Source organism: Peromyscus eremicus, chromosome 2 (assembly GCF_949786415.1).
Source record: "Peromyscus eremicus chromosome 2, PerEre_H2_v1, whole genome shotgun sequence".
Lineage (NCBI taxonomy): Eukaryota > Metazoa > Chordata > Mammalia > Rodentia > Cricetidae > Peromyscus > Peromyscus eremicus.
The window spans coordinates 55,182,084-55,198,201 of record NC_081417.1 but is presented as its reverse complement, the minus strand read 5'-3'; the positions used below and the strand labels follow the sequence as shown (position 1 = coordinate 55,198,201).

The window sequence follows — 16,118 nt, the reverse complement described above, 5'->3', positions numbered from 1 at the left end:
TTGCTCAAAATGGTGCTTATGCTTACAATAGCAAAATCTCATATACAAAAATGCACAGTCTTTACAAGCATTTGATGGTTCATTACTTCATTGACTACTAAATACTCTAAAAGAAATCCATGAAAAATAATGTAAAAGAATACTCATTTGGTAGACTGCTGAGATGGGGTAAATGCACAGAAATAATATAAAGTACCTCCACCCTAGACTTCAAAAGTAAAAAAGGTTCAAACAACTACTGCCATGTCAAGTCAAGTCTCTCAGAAGGCAAAACAGATTTTCCAAATCTCTATACTAATCTTTAGAGAGTAACTAGCTAGATGACCCATACTAGGTATGGCAGTTAGCAACAAGAGTCAATGTAATGTAAAATTAAATTAATTATAAAATAAAAATATTTTAAAAAAAGAGTCAATGTAGCAGAAGGGACACCAAATCATTGCCAATGAGACAGGAAAGACACACTATTATTTTACATCAGTAGTTTTATTACAATACACACTGACACACAATTAGAGAAGGAATGTTCTGGCATTTCTGAGCATTTCATGGAAAGCAAAGTAACCATCTAGGCAGTAGCCATCCATATTTTTTTCCAAACAAAAAGCGAGCTTTTACATGCGATAACTCAGGAAAAGTCTTCTTACTCTTGTCTAGTAAACATCAGCTTAAGAAAACGGCTATTGTATCATGAGCTCAGAAGGGACGAACTGCCTTCAAGAAGGAACATTTCCTTCAAGATGTCTAAGTCCTGCCTCCAGGTTTCACCCAACAACCTAAGTGACTGTTAATGATACTTGAGGAGGCTCTGTGTCTGGGGACTACATGGCATCTGCTTAGAAGACCAGTGATTACATGTTACCATAATTGAAAGGAAAAAAAAAAAAACTAAAAAAGTTAAGCCCTATACAATGCTCTTTTCACAAAATTCATTTAAATATTAGAGCTACCACAAACATTTTAATTCTATTAAAGAGCATTGGCAAAAGCTTGTTATTATATCTGAAAAGGAGCTCTGCTTTTGCACCAGCTTGGGAGCGGAACATCTGTGATATAAAGAGTCACTGACCCTGGGGAAGCAGGCACTAGACTGTCTGGAGTTCACAGGCAGTTTTAGATCCACCATGTAAAAGACAGAAGGAACCTTGACAACTTCCTTTCAATAATCACTGTAGCAGTCGAGTGTTTAAATCCCTTCAGTGCCCAAACAGACAAAAGCAATCTAAGCAAATAAAAAAAAAAAAAACATTAAAACAGTGTTTTGAATAAATCTGCTATACATTACATCAGTTGGGAACAACAGAGGCAGAAGCCCAAGCACAGCCCTAGTACTCCATATAGAAAAGCAGTGCTGAAGAAAAGTTTGTTTAAAAACATTAAAACTCAGGTTCATATAAATACAGTTTTGGTTCATCTGTGCTATGTCAAATAAAAATTCCATCAGATACTCAGTCTGCCAGGTAACGCATCTGGGTTTTCACTTCTGGCTGAATCAGTACAAGAATATACACTGTTGCATATACTTTCACATATATGCTTATACATATATAAAAATTCAGATCATGAAAATTTGTTTAAATACATACACTTAAAACCTGTGTCTCTAAAAATAAATACATTAAGCTGTTTGCTAGTAGCTAATTCTGAGTTCCCTTCACAAGCCAATCAAAACAGTTTTTTACAATGTCAGGGACCATTAGCTGCCTTTTAAACCTACTGTCTATAGTAAACACTGAAATGCAGCCGCATCACTGAAATATCATCCCCCAAGCACAGGTGCAACTGTAATAGTGGAAGCAACATCTTCACTTCCTCCATGATCCATCCTGTCCAGTGGGAGGACAGCATCTCCTAGAGACAACACCTTGTTCAGTTGACATTACCTTCTAACAAAGGAATAATGCTATTGCTTCTGACGCTTTGTTTGAGGGAACTAACACAACACCTTTGTGTTTGATATCGCTCCCAGAGATCACAGTGAGTGGTGTGTGATGATCCCACTGAGGTACAGTGGAAGGAGCCCTGGTGCCTAAAAGAAACAATGTTCCCAGGACAGCAGCACATAAAGGACCTGGGGCTTTATATTTAAGTGCCACAAAGTAACTCAAAACCACTGCCAGGATGGGAACACCAGACATCTGACACTGTGATTCAAACAAGAGAAATGATAAAACACTCAGAGTTGTTTCTAAAGGAAGGATACAATTTACAAAAAGAGGGAGGGGGGCTGTTACTGTATTACTTTTACATCCCATACACACACACACACACACACACACACACACACACACACACAAAAAAAACCAAAAAACAAAAACTTAAAATGGTATAGCCAGACCAAAATGTTTAATGTGCATAATGTTTGACCTTGTCATTGTTCAGAATATAGAAAATTCAGAAATATAGGAAATCCATGATAAGTGACAGCAAGAATTTCTGATGCCACTGCCTACATTTTTAGGAGAAAAACTTAAAATCCAACTTCTAAAAAACTCAATGAGCTCACAATTTCAGATTGTTAGTTATGAATCAAATGTAAAGGTATCTACTCACATACAAACAAGGCCTCTATTTCATTGACTTCAATTTGATTTAAACCTTTGGATATTTCAATCTTCAGACTCCAAAAGGTAAGGCTGAATTTATCAGGTATAAATAAAATATTTAGGTCCATGATGTACTGTATTTCTGAGAAACCAAATGTACCAAATATATACAGGTTGGCTACATGAGTCAGTACCAAGCCACAATTGTCTCTTTAATTTCTCAGGCTGTGTAAATGAGGCAACAGCATTCTTCTCACTCTTCTTTCCTCTTGAGCATGAGGTCAGAGGCAGGGACTAGGTTGGCCGGTGCAGTCTCTTGGGAGGTGGGGGTGGCATGAGCTCTGTGTCAGGGTCCAGGGGATACTTTCGCTTCTGTCCTTGGGCAGCTGCTGCACATCTGTCAATGAACTCAAACAGCATCTCCTTGGTGACAGGGTTCGAGATGCTGTTGCACACAGCTGTGGACAAAGGGGGACAGCATCTCAAGTGATTAACTAAGGCAGCTGACTCACCACAGGCTGAGGGTAGGGAGTCTCCATGCAGCTCCATGAAACCCTGGCATTTCACCAGTGGGCTCCAGGTCAGATTCTTTTCTGTGGTTACTCTTTGCTACAGTATTAATTTTAAGCAAAAATGCTAAGGGATTTTAATCTAGTACAGCACACCTCATCAAAGTCCACATTCAATTAAAACCTCAAAACAAGAAAGTACACTACAGTTTTTAAGTCCTTCTCTCAGAAGGATGTTCATCCTGTGAAATACAACAGCACTAGCCACTGCTACTAGAACCAGGGAGGTTTAATGACAACTGCCATCCATATTGTTATTTTAATCATTTAGTTGAAGAAGGACACAAAATAAAATAGCCTAATAAATAAAACATCTTTTCTTGAATAATTAAAATTTAGAACCCATGCTTTTCATTTTACTTATCTATTTGGTTTTTTGGGGATGGGGGAAGGCAATGAAATGAACTCATCTTGTCTGAACATGGAGTCCTTGAATGTAAAACAGCATCATGTAAAGTGAAAAGCCTGAACTGGCCATCTCTCTCTATCTCTTCTGCTTCTTATGATCATCAGCACCATCAGCAACTGAACACTAGACAAGTACACACTCTATTAACCTTTACTCTTCTGTTGTACCTTTTATCTACCTTGTTTTTTACTACCCCTACTATTAGAATATCTTATAAACTCAAATGAACTTGTGGTGTTCCTCACGAAAACAACAAACTCTTCTAAATCCTCAAGACATTCAGATTATACCCGAAGAACATTCTGAAGGACAACAGGGCAGTTTTTGTTTTAAAGTGGTTTTCATTTACTTTCTCTTCATTGTTTGTAAAGTTATTTTAGGAACTGGAAATTACATTTTCCCTTGCTAATTTTGTTTCTTACCATCTGGCAAACAATGGCTTCAATAGTTTTGAATAGATCAGAAATTATCATGGTTTTCACTGTTGCTGTCATTCATTAAATTCAACTGGTGTGCAGCCACCACCACCCTACCTTCTTTTGCCCTCTCAGGCACACAGGGCAGCTCCCCAGCTCAGGGAGGACAACTTCCAATTACTAGAGATTAGCAAGGTGCTGGCTTGACTATCTCCCTCAGCAAGCAGGACAGCACCAATAGTACAAGTGGGTTCTGACGCGATAATATTCTGTAGTTTAAGGTAATGGCCTCTGTTCATACTTACCCATGGCTGTGTTGTAGGCATTTGGGAAACTTTTGTCTATTCTCTGTCTCATAAAGACCCAGCTGTTGTTCTCAAATTTGCATTCTATAATTTTGTTGTCGTACTGTTTTAGTTCTTTTGTCACCTGTTTTAAAAGAGAATTGATGAAAATATTTAAATCATTTGAAAGGCTTTTTGCTTCCACTATGTGACAGACACATTAGGAAATGCCAAAAACACCTCAGTAACTCTTCAAGCAGAGCTCTTTGTCATCTGAAGTGTCTAATCAAGCCTGAAGATATGGTGCACACTCCCAGTACACATGCTCATGTATCTGACACTTCAGAGTTGTGAAAATGGCTGTCAATATATAGCAATTAAAAGAAGCTAAGCAGAAAGCTGCCACTTCTGGGCCAAATGCAAATATGTTACCATGGGGACAATGCCTGCAATCCTGTCTGTGTTTCTCTGGCTTTCAGAAATTGAGTACACTGCTTAGGGTTCATCAACTTTCAGAAAGATCTCACCATTTAAATTCCTATGCCAAAACTCAAGAAATTGTCTTTATTATAGGTAAAAGGGCTACACACAGAAAATAAACACTAGCATCAACTTCAGGCAATGTGCTTCCTAAACTTTAATTTTCAAGCAGTGATAATTAACCTAAACCTACTCCTTAGGGTATTTTCCCCCTTTCATCTTTTCAGAGAATATGGATTTAAAGATGAAACTACTTTGACTTTAGCTGGTGTGTTTCTTGGCTTCTTTACCTCAGATGATTGAATATGGATTACAACATACTCTATCAAAGCCACCAAGTCTCCATGGTAACTATGGTAACTTTTAAAAGATATTCCATCAGGCTGAGAGGATGGTTTTCATAAAAGGAACCTAAGCTTATCTTTGCACTTTTCCAATCAAATGCCAGTCATGGTAATATTTGAATTCTGTCTTCATCCTTCAGAACTAACAACTCTCTCTCTCTCACACAATATGGTAGATTGTAATCACTAAACTTCATTAGCATTATTTGAAATGCTTCATTTTCTGCCCACATATTCACTACCACCTAGGAAGATGAAAGGATGCAAATTTTTAAAAGCTGCTTTCAATTCACAGATTAGGGAGGGCGTGTCTTCATAAAAACTTTCAAACTGTCTTCCTTCCCTCTAGATAAGTGTTGATCGATCATTTGCATTTTCAACAGGCCTAACAACAGGTCCAACAGGGCCAGAATGTTTAGCAATCTGGCTCTATAACTTGACCTCCTGACAAAAATAATGCTGTTTAGCAAGCTAGCCAGTGTGTCCTCAGATGATCCATACTCTAGTCTCTACCTTCTGACTTAGCAGGAGTTCATCTCCTTTTACTTTTGACTCAGCACTCATATGCAGGCACTGGGCAACTCATTCAGTCTAGGCAACTACTTCTGTGGAAGATTTAACAGAAGTTAAGTCTCTAAATCTCTCAGTCTACATTTCTCTAATCTTTAAAAGCAAAGGACTTTCCAATACACTAGGTCATTGGAAGTGCCTGATACAGAGTAGGAAATCAGTAAAAGTGTAACTAAATAGATAATTTTAAGAAAGCCAACATCCTGTCTTAATCATTTTAAGGGCATAGTTTAGTAGTATTAGGCACATTCACTGCTGTATAGTGAACTGCTCCAGCTTGTGTACCTTCCAATCCTACAAATTTGCACCTCCTACATACCTAGACATTCCTGTTTTCTGCTTGTGACGTTATACTTTTTCTACTTTATACATTTCAAATGAGGAGGACTACATAGTATTTATGTTTCTAAAGCAGTTTATTTTGCTTTAGCATAATATCCTCGGGGTTCATTCATATTACAGTATTTGACCGAGTTCCCTTTCAGATTATATAACATATCATTATAGACATGCATTACACTTTCTTCAGTCATTCATCTGTTAATGGACATTTTTTTCTACCACTTTGCTACTGTGACTAATGCTGTGGGAAAATAGCGATACAAGTATCACTAGGAGATCCTGCTTTAAATTCTTTTGGGCATATACCCAGAAGTGAGATTACTGGATCATATAGTAATTCAAGTTTTTAATTTTCCAAGCAACTTCCATACTACTATCCAAAACAGTTAAACCATGTCACATCACTAACAGTGCATCCTTTGATGCTAAGCCATCCTGACAGGCACCAGATGTATGACACTATGGTTCTTGGCTGCATATGCTTAGTGGTTGTATACCTTTTCTGGAAAAATATCTATTTAATTCCTTTACCATTTGCAAGGTAGGTGTGTGAAAGAGGGTCCTACTTTGTGGCCCAGGCTGCCCTTGAACTTCTGATGTCCATCCTGGCCTCAAATTTGTGATCTGACTTAGCCAAGTGCAGGGATCAGAAGCCGTTATCAGCATGTCCATTTACTTTTGCCTATTTCACTAGCATTTGCTAACTATAAAAATTAAGGTAATTCAGTCAGAGGTTTTCATTTGTGCATATGACATAATTGACCATAATTTCTTCTCCCATTTCCTTCTCTTGTCCCCCCAGTGGACTACAGGGCAAGAGATCTTAAGAGATTTCCTTTTACTTTGATGTCCTTCCCCCCTGGATTCTACATAAGAGAAAACTTGTCATGCTTTTTTTTCTATTTACCTGAGTATATATTCATATATATATGAATATATGAATACATATATATTTAGTTTGAGCCATTTATTATTTTAACATGGTATATATAATATAGCACAATTGAAAGAACACAAATTTAATAGATATTAATATTTGAATGACAAAATATTTTAGTTATTTTGTACTTTTATTCATATTGGTACCTATATTTTTAACCAAGGATTTGGTATTGCTGAGTTTTATGTCTGGGCATTAAAGCTCATCAGACAATGTTTACAATTCTTTTCTTCCATACTAGAGGTTACCTTTCTGCTCTGATGGTGATAAGCAGGCATTTTAAAGTTTGATGTCCCTGTTTACTTTTCATTTTGCTGTGATTCTGGTGTCATCCAACAAGTTACTGCCAGATCTTTTCCTAAAGTGTCCCCAGTTTTGCTTGTTTTTAATCCTTGGAGGCTCAATAGTTTAAGGTCTTATGCTTCAGTTTTTAATCTATTTTGGAGTTAATTTTCTTACATGGTATAGGACAAGGTCCATCATCTTGCTTTTGCAGGCAGATATCCAGTTTCCTCAGTAGTTTTCAATGAGAAAATCAGCTTTCCCTGCTGTATAATTGTGACCTTGTGTAATATCATTTGTCTATAGGTTGAGGACCTATTTCTGGGCTCTCTATTCCACTGACTGCTCTAGCTGCTTTTGCTATTACTTGAGATAGAGGCTTCCTATATAGCTCAGCCTGTCCTCAAATTCATGATTTTCCTGTCATAATCTCCCAGGTACTCTGAGATCACAGGTGTGTGCTAGCACATCTGTCTTTTTTTTTGGGGGGGTGGGGGAGGCTGGGGCTTTTTTGCTAGATCCTATGATCTACCTGTCTGTGTCAATGATGAAGCATGCTATTTAAACCACTGCAGCTTTGCAGTAGGTGGAAGCCAGGAGTGTGAGGCCTCCAACTTTGCTATGTATCAGCTATGTAGAATCCCTTGAGGGTTCACATGAATTCTAGCATAGCTTTTCCCCTTCTGCATAAGATAGATAGGGTTTTGATAAGGTTGCAATAAGTTCTATGGATATCCTCATAACATTATCTTCTGATCCATGATTATTCAATAGTTTCCCCTTAGTTGTATCATCTTTTATTTCCCTTAACAAGAAACATTGCTTATTTTCTTTAAGCAACTTTACAAGTAAACTCACTAATGGAATCATGCTGAAATGAAAAGGTAGACTCTGAAAGCAGCTGTCAACAAAATTATATCTTCGGCATTTTAAAAGAACGTTATCTAGCTTGCTAGTCAACAAGTGCAATTTGTTCTTTTATTGGCTAGTAACTGGGAGTTAAGTATCATATAGCTTCTCACTCTTGTGTTCAAAGTTCAGACTTGTTTTAAATTGATCTGACTACATCAATTTAAGCAGCATTATTAATTATCTACTGTAGCCGCTTGGTCAAGTATTAGCAATCTGGCAAAATCTTTCCCAAAAATGCATGTACTTGTCACTACTAACTTAAATTCGTGTCCATATTCAACAAGAAATGGTGCTATTCATTCATTACACATTATATTCCCACTGCAGACAGGCTGTTAAGGTATACATTTGATTGGATGGTAAATATATTTAACTTGTAAAAACAGTATCTTTCATATGTGTACAAACTAAAGTTTTCACTAATGGTCTCATTAAAAAAAAATGAATGAGGTACAGAGGAGTGACTTAATTTTAGTATCCATATTCATCTTCAGTCAATTACATATATCATTACTAAAAGAGATCCCTGTCAGTTTTCTGTATCAACTCTGCTATCCTAGCTTGAGTTAATGAGTGCTTAATAGTAAAAAGAATAAAATATTTATAAACTGGAATTTCACACTATATCCATTATTATATTAAATTGACTTAATAATCTGGCTGGGCGGTAGTGGCACATACCTTTAATCCCAGCACTCGGGAGGCAGAGCCAGGTGGATCTCTGTGAGTTCGAGGCCAGCCTGGTCTATAGAGCAGGATCCAGGACAGGCTCCAAAACTACACAGAGAAACCCTGTCTCAACCCCCCCCCCAAAAAAAAAGAAAAGAAAAGAAAAAAATTGATTTAATAATCTGAATGGGAACACACTAACAAATCACAAAAGCCATGCTAAATGTTGGCAATTTGCACAAAGTGTGTGAAAGTAGCTCTATTTCTGGTGGTAGGACAGGAGCCTGCAGACAGCTGCCCTGCTGGGTGGTCGGATCAAGTGAGCATCTTAGAGAGTGGCTTCTGTCTGCTCTGAAGCCATTAAAAACAAAACAAAATTACCCATATACCAAGAAGGCCATCAGGAGTTTCTACTTTCTTAACATTTAATTTGGAAAGATTTTAGATTGACAGAAAAGTTGTAAAGGTGACAGGGGAGAGTTCCTATTTTCTTCTGCCACTTTCTACTAACATTTATATACCATTTATTGGTGTATAGCTACTAACTCTAAAAAATTTAACATCGGTATAACATAAAGACTATCAGGATTTCTATGTCATTATCTATACTAGGATTCAATCCAGAAAACCACTTGGAATTAATGGTCACATATTAGTTTCTCCCAACCTGCAACCATTACTCAGACAGTCCTCAGTTTTTTCATTATTTATTTATGCTCTGTAACCCAGGCTGACCTCCTATCATGGTAACCCTCCCACCGTAGCCCTCCCAAGCACTGGGATTACAGGCATGAGCCATCCATCACACCTAGCTCCCTGGATATTTAAAGAGTGCCAGTTAGACATTTCAAGAATGATGCTCAAAGTAGAATTTTTTTTCTGGTGTTTGCTCATGATAAAGAATTTCTGGGTGTGGCAAGGAGTGCATTTTTGGTCCTACCTACACTATACTAGCTCACTGTGTTACTGATGACAGTAACTCTGATTAATTAGTCAGGGTGGTTATTTGCCAGGTTTCTTATTTCTTCTCTATTGGTTGGTGTGAGTCATGTTTCTAGTCCCATTTATGAAAGTCTATTTCCTGGAAAGAAGTTATTAAAGATATGTGGGGTTCAATTATTTTACTTATTGTTTCAATTTATTTATTTTTATTTTATGTGCATTAGTGTTTGCCTACGTGTATGTCTGTGTGAAGGTATTAGATCCCCTGACACTGAAGTTACAGACAGTTGTGAGCTGCCATGTGGGTGCTGGGAATTGAACCCAGGTCTTCTGGAAGAGCAGCTCTTAACCGCTGAACTCTCTCTCCACCCCTCTATTTTACTTCTTTTTTTTTTTTTTTTTGGTTTTTCAAGACAGGGTTTCTCTGTGTAGCTTTGCGCCTTTCCTGGGACTCACTTGGTAGCCCAGGCTGGCCTCGAACTCACAGAGATCCGCCTGCCTCTGCCTCCCGAGTGCTGGGATTAAAGGCGTGCGCCACCACCGCCCGGCCTTACTTCTTTTTAAACTTCATATGTATGGATGTTTTTACCTGCAAGTTTGTCTCTGTGTACCACTGTGTGCTTGGTGACAGCGGAAATTAGAAAAAGGAGTCAGTTCTCATTGAACTGGAGTTACAGACGGTTATGAATGACCATGTGGATACTAGCAATCAATCCCAGATCTTCTGGAAGAGCAGCCAGTACTCTTAATGACTGGGCCATCTCTCCAGCTCCATGTGGAATTTATTAATAATACAATTTACAAATTTCTTAGAGGATACCTTCTGAGGCTATGCAAATATTCCATTTCTCCAAGTTTCGATCATTGACTTTAGCACTCATCCATCCACAAACTTGCCTACAGTGATTACAGTGAAGTGTTGCAGGAGACTTTTCTACTTCCCTCTTTCCTTATACACTAACTATAACTAACCGGACTTCTGCAAGGAAAACGTCCCATTTTCCTCTAGTTGGCTAGTGGGATAGACTGTAGATTTTTTTTTTTTGATTTTTTTTTTTTAAGTGATGGTTTATGAAGCACCGTCTTCATTATTTTGCTGCTCAACAACCCAAAGTTTGACCAGAGGGATTCTCAGGCTGGCTCCTGCTTATTAGCTTGTTTCCTCTTTCAGTGGGACCCTATAAGGGATTTTTCAAAGAACAAAATTACTTTCCAACAGTCTAGGCTATACTAAGGAAGGACCACCACCATTTGTTTTGGCTACAGAGAGAGCAAAGGACAAGGACTTGGGGAGGAGCACTGCCACTGTGAATATTGGTTTATACTTGGAGGTTTCCACCATCTTCAGCGGAGTAAAACTAAAGTGGTCACCTTTTCTTTTCTAAAGACAAAAATTCTACTTCTTGATAATTCAAGTTTTACCTCTAATGCATAACATAAGGTGGATTTTAAAAAACATCTAAAGAAAATTAACTAAAAAGTTTTGGTTTTATTGATCTTCATTCACTTTTTAGTATTTAGTCAGAGAAAATAAAAACAACTCAGAAATGAAATGCTAAGTTTTCCATGTGGTACCAAGAGATCTGAATAAAGCTGACTTCCTTTGAGAACTACTTCGTTAGAGTAGGGCTGTGATAACACATTCATCTGCTGGAGGAAGGAAGACAGTTGGAAAGCTACTGTTTTAACATTTCAGAACCTTTAAAATAACCTCCACTAACTTCTATTGTCACTTGGGCCCCTAGAGTGAACTGCTTTGGAGTGTCATCCCTGTATTTGCTGGGCAGCTACAAAGCAACTGGGGATGTATCTTCAGGAATGATGAGGTCTTTCAACCAGGCCTTAAGCCACCAAGAGTAAACAAAGAGTAAGAAGTTAGAAATTTCACTTTGTTTATCTTGAAGTCATTACAGATAGATTATAACTTGAGGATATGAAATTTACATTAAACTACAGTTTAATACTTCCCAATAAACTCAAATCATGTTTATTATTCAAAATGCAATCAATTGGTATATAAAATAATTGGGCAGGTCAACTGCAACATGATAGCAGTGGTTTCTTTTTTCTTTGTATCTGCTGATTTTCAATGTTTCAGCACTATGTATGTTTAATTTTATAATTTTAAATAATAAAAACCTAAAATACACTGTTTTAGTAAAAATAGTAATAATATTCAGGTTAGCTTTAGAAACAAAGGTACAAAAAACAAGAGGTAAACAGTTAACTGGAAGACAATTCATAGCTCCCAAACAGCAATGAAGACCAAGAGCTATACCTGTAAGGATTCTGTCCTTATTACGTCATCAGCCTATGATGTTGTCCCAGCCTAAAAAGCAGACGTGCCCTCCCACACACTCTCTCTGTACTTTCCTGCAGAGAGGTCTCTGCCCCCCCCAATAAAGCTCTAAAAAGGTAACCATGGCTCGTGATTCTTCTGCCACTGCAGTATCTAGTGCCAGCCACTAGTGCTGTATACCCGGTAGCCGGGGCCAGCCATGAGCGCCGCTCTACCCCTTCAATACCAACTTGCAAGAGAACACATGGAAGCTGCAATAACTCACAGGGAGTTGCAGTAACTCATAAGGAGCTGCAGCAATGAAGAGAAGCTGTGATTGTTTTAATGTTTTAGGGAAACACTGTGACATATGCTTGACATAATACAACCATGCCAATTATTCATTACAAGGGATACATTTTTTTTTTAACCAAGGGTCCTTGATGTATTAGATCTTTGCAAAACTGAATTGTTAGCAGTTATTTTGACAAAAAGAAAAAAACAAGAACTATATGAAAAAAATCAATGTGGAATAGGATATAAGAGTGTTGATACTTGACTCCAAGGCTTGAGACATTATTTCAATGCATGCTATGTTGTTTGTGTAGAACACAAAATGTTTAGCTATCTCAATCTATCTGCTAAATAAATGGGGCTATTAGGTATTTCTTTAGACTTAGTTCAGTGTCTGTGGGAATGTGAAAAGAGAAAGTGGGATAACCTCTGTCTTCAACTATTTTTCTTTATCCTTTCCCACATTCCAAATCTCTAAATCTACTTATCAACTTACATACAGAATATAAGGGATGTACATTCTAATATGAAATTCTAATGTACAACTAATAAAGTAGTAACAAACACTGTTCGAGATACTGAAACCATGGCACAAAATGAGATCCCATCCCTTCATCCAGTTCACACACAAGTCACTGGTTTCCTTCTTGTCTCAGTACTTGCTCTAGAACAGACCCTTGGGGAACATTGCTTACTAAATGCAAGAGGTCCTGAGCCTCAGCTCCTCAATGAGCTAGTACAGTTGACAGCTGGCAAAAGTAAACCAGGGCTAGGGTGTAGCTCCACAGCATTCCAAAGCAGAGAAGGAGACAATAAAGCAGGCTGCAGAGAAGGCTCAACAGTTAAGGGTGCCTGCAGCTCTTGCAGAGGTCTAGAGTTCAGTTTCTAGCACCCATATCAGGTGGTTCACAACCACTTCAAACTCCAGATCCAGGGTATCTGTTGTCCTTTTCTGGCATTAACACATACACAACAACCAACCAAACAATCAAAAAGGAAGCCAGAACAATCTTTAAGTCTGTTCATCTTTCCCTTCTTCCCACTCCAAAAGTTGTCAGCTTTAATGTTCTCATACAGACACACACTGCACATTTGTGTTCTCTACTGCTGACTGCATCAGGTGGACACGAGGCACCACAGGCTCCCCTGTTAGTAATGGCAATAAAGAACATGTAAGGGCAGGCAGAGATAGACTGGATCACTTGCTTTTATAGAATTTATCCACTGAGCATTTGGAATATGCCAAGCATTATAAATCATTAATCAATATTGATTAAAGCACAATCTATTGGTTTGTTTTGGTTTTACTCTGCGGTCCGTCCAGGCTTGCCTGTAACTACACTGGCCTCAAACATGCAGAGATGGTCTTGCCCCAGCTTCCCTAGAACAGGTGTAAGGCATTACACTTGGGCCCGCTGAATTCTAATCTTAAAAGGTAGGATAATGGTGCCCTTTCATAGGCAAGTCTTACAGTGGCTCCAAGAATTACAGAACCCGAAAGCAAGGATCCAAAGTACAAAATAAAAATAAAAACTTTTTGAAATTTGCTTTTTCTCATCTATTCTGAGTTTTAAATGCCCATGATAACTTGAATGAGATGACCACCATAGGCTCATATATTTGAATACTTGGTTACCAGTTGGTGGAACTTTTGGAGAAGGATTAGGAGGAGTGTCGCTGTTGGAGAAGGTGTGTCTTTGGGGGCAGGCTTTGGGTTTCAAAAGCCTATGCTATTCCCAGTTAGCTCACATTTGTGAATGTGTGCTCTCTCCTTCCCTCCTCTGAGTTTGTAGAAGATGTAAGTTCTCACCTACTGTTCCTGCACCATGCCAGTCTGCCTGTTGCCATGCTCACTGCCACAATGGTCATGGACTCTGTGGTGGTGTGAATAAGATTAGCCCCCACAGACTCATATATTTGGATACTTAGGGAGTGGCATTAGGAGGTATGGCCTTGTTGGAGTAGGTGTGGCCTTGTTGGAGAAATATGTCACTTGGGGTGAGCTTTGGGGTTTCAAAAGTGTCTCTCTCTTTCTGTGGCCTGTGGACCCAGATACAGAACTTTTAGCTACTCTCCAGCACCATGTCTGCCTGCACACCTCCATGCCAATGATGGACTAAACCTGTGAACCTGTAGTTCAACCCCAATTAAATGTTTTCCTTTATAAGAATTGCCAAAGTCACGGGTGTCTCTTCACAGCAATAAAAACTCTAATTAAGACAGACTAACCCTCTGAAAAAAAATGAGCCCCCAAAATAAATACATTGTTGTATATGATGCTTTGTTCACAATGTTTTGTCATGGAAATAGAAAAGTAACTACGTAAGATACATGGGAATAGACTGGGAGAGAGAAAAGCATGCTTCAAATAAGTGATGAGCAATGGATCCTAAGACCTATGGTAAAGCTTATGTAACTTAGTACACTAAAGGACCAAAATGAAGACAACTCAGAGGATACATGTGTGTGTGTGAGAAAGGTCACCTATAAGCCTTTGAGGGAGTTTCAATATAGTTTTAACACATTCCCAAACTTCTTACAGCCTACAAACTCCATTCCATATGCTCGCATATTCTAGTTTCCTATCTGATATCATTTGGTTTTGTTTTGATTTCCTTTGTGATAAGGATAAAACCTAGGGCCTCAAGATTGCTACTTACTCTACCATAGAAATATAGGTCTTGCCTCTATTTCACATCTTTATTTGAATATTCCAAAGACTTCTCAAATCTAATATGTTCAACTTGTCATCTTCTTCCAAATCTATTTCTTCTTGTCATCATCTAAAAAATGGCAGCATTATTCACCCAATTCATGACAGAAACTCAGATGTCCTGTCTCTTCCTCTTCATTTTTCCTTATATTCAATCCATTAGGGGGCTTACTAAAAACAACAACAACAAAAACCTGTTTTGTCTATTTATTCTACTACCCTGGTTTTAAAATTCATAATCCAAGTCACTGCTGTCTGATAAATTGTCTCCCCATCCCATCAATTTTTATATAAAGCTAGATTTACTTAGAAAAATACAAACCTAATTATAATTCCTTGCTTAAGAGAAAATATCTACTAGACTGGAAAGAGGGAATTACATTCATCATGATTCCCAGATGGCAACACTTACATAGAAGGAATATATAAAGAGGTTCTTAAGAATTGTAAGTTTAGCAAAGTTACAGAACACAAGGATATAGCATACACAGAAGTCATATAAATATCTGAACACTAGAAACTACAATCACGAAATACTTAAATATAAATCTTAAAAATTCAGCTGGGCATGGTAGTAGACACCTACAATCACAGTTATTCAGGAGGATGAGGCAATAGGATTTCTGCAAGCTTGAGTCTAGCCTGAGTTACATAGTTAAGACCCTATCCAAAAAAAGAAAAACAAGATTTGAAAATTGTAGCATCTATACACTATCAATTACAAAATTATCAGTGAAAGAAAAAAGAAAGTAAATAAATGCAGAGATAAATTCATAGATTGAAAGAGCCAATACTGGTGACATCACTTCTTCCCAAAATGATCTACAAATTCAACACAACCACAAGGGAAAACCTCAACAGAATTTTTTATTTTCCTACTATGAAGCCCAGGTGGGCTTGAACATAATGATTTTCCTACCTCAATCTCTAAGTGGTGAGATTTCAGGCATGTGCCACCATGCCTGATTAGAATTATCATTAATAGACACTGACAACCTAATTTTATATGAAAGCCAAAGGAACTAGGATAATCAAAATAATTTTTAAAAAGAACAAAGATGGAGAAGTCATACTAACTTCAAAGTTTAACACACAGGCCTAGCAATCAAGACACTGCAGTATTGCTCT

The 16,118-nt window shown here is 37.8% G+C and overlaps 1 protein-coding gene across 3 annotated transcripts in view; it reads right to left on the bottom strand.

The window, feature by feature from the left end:
- Positions 1 to 2,288: 2,288 nt before the first annotated feature.
- The window catches only part of Rngtt (RNA guanylyltransferase and 5'-phosphatase), a 216,519-nt gene continuing 202,689 nt past the window's right edge, over positions 2,289 to 16,118 (bottom strand). The window contains exons 15-16 of one of the 3 annotated variants that reach the window (XM_059254084.1): positions 4,246 to 4,369; positions 2,289 to 3,004 (exon numbers count right to left, since the gene is read on the bottom strand). In XM_059254084.1, coding sequence (XP_059110067.1) covers positions 2,841 to 3,004; positions 4,246 to 4,369 — 288 coding nt within the window. In that variant the 3' untranslated portion in view covers positions 2,289 to 2,840. Of the gene's footprint in view, positions 3,005 to 4,245; positions 4,370 to 16,118 lie in introns of those variants that run through there. The other 2 variants (XM_059254086.1, XM_059254085.1) reach the window with 2 other exon arrangements.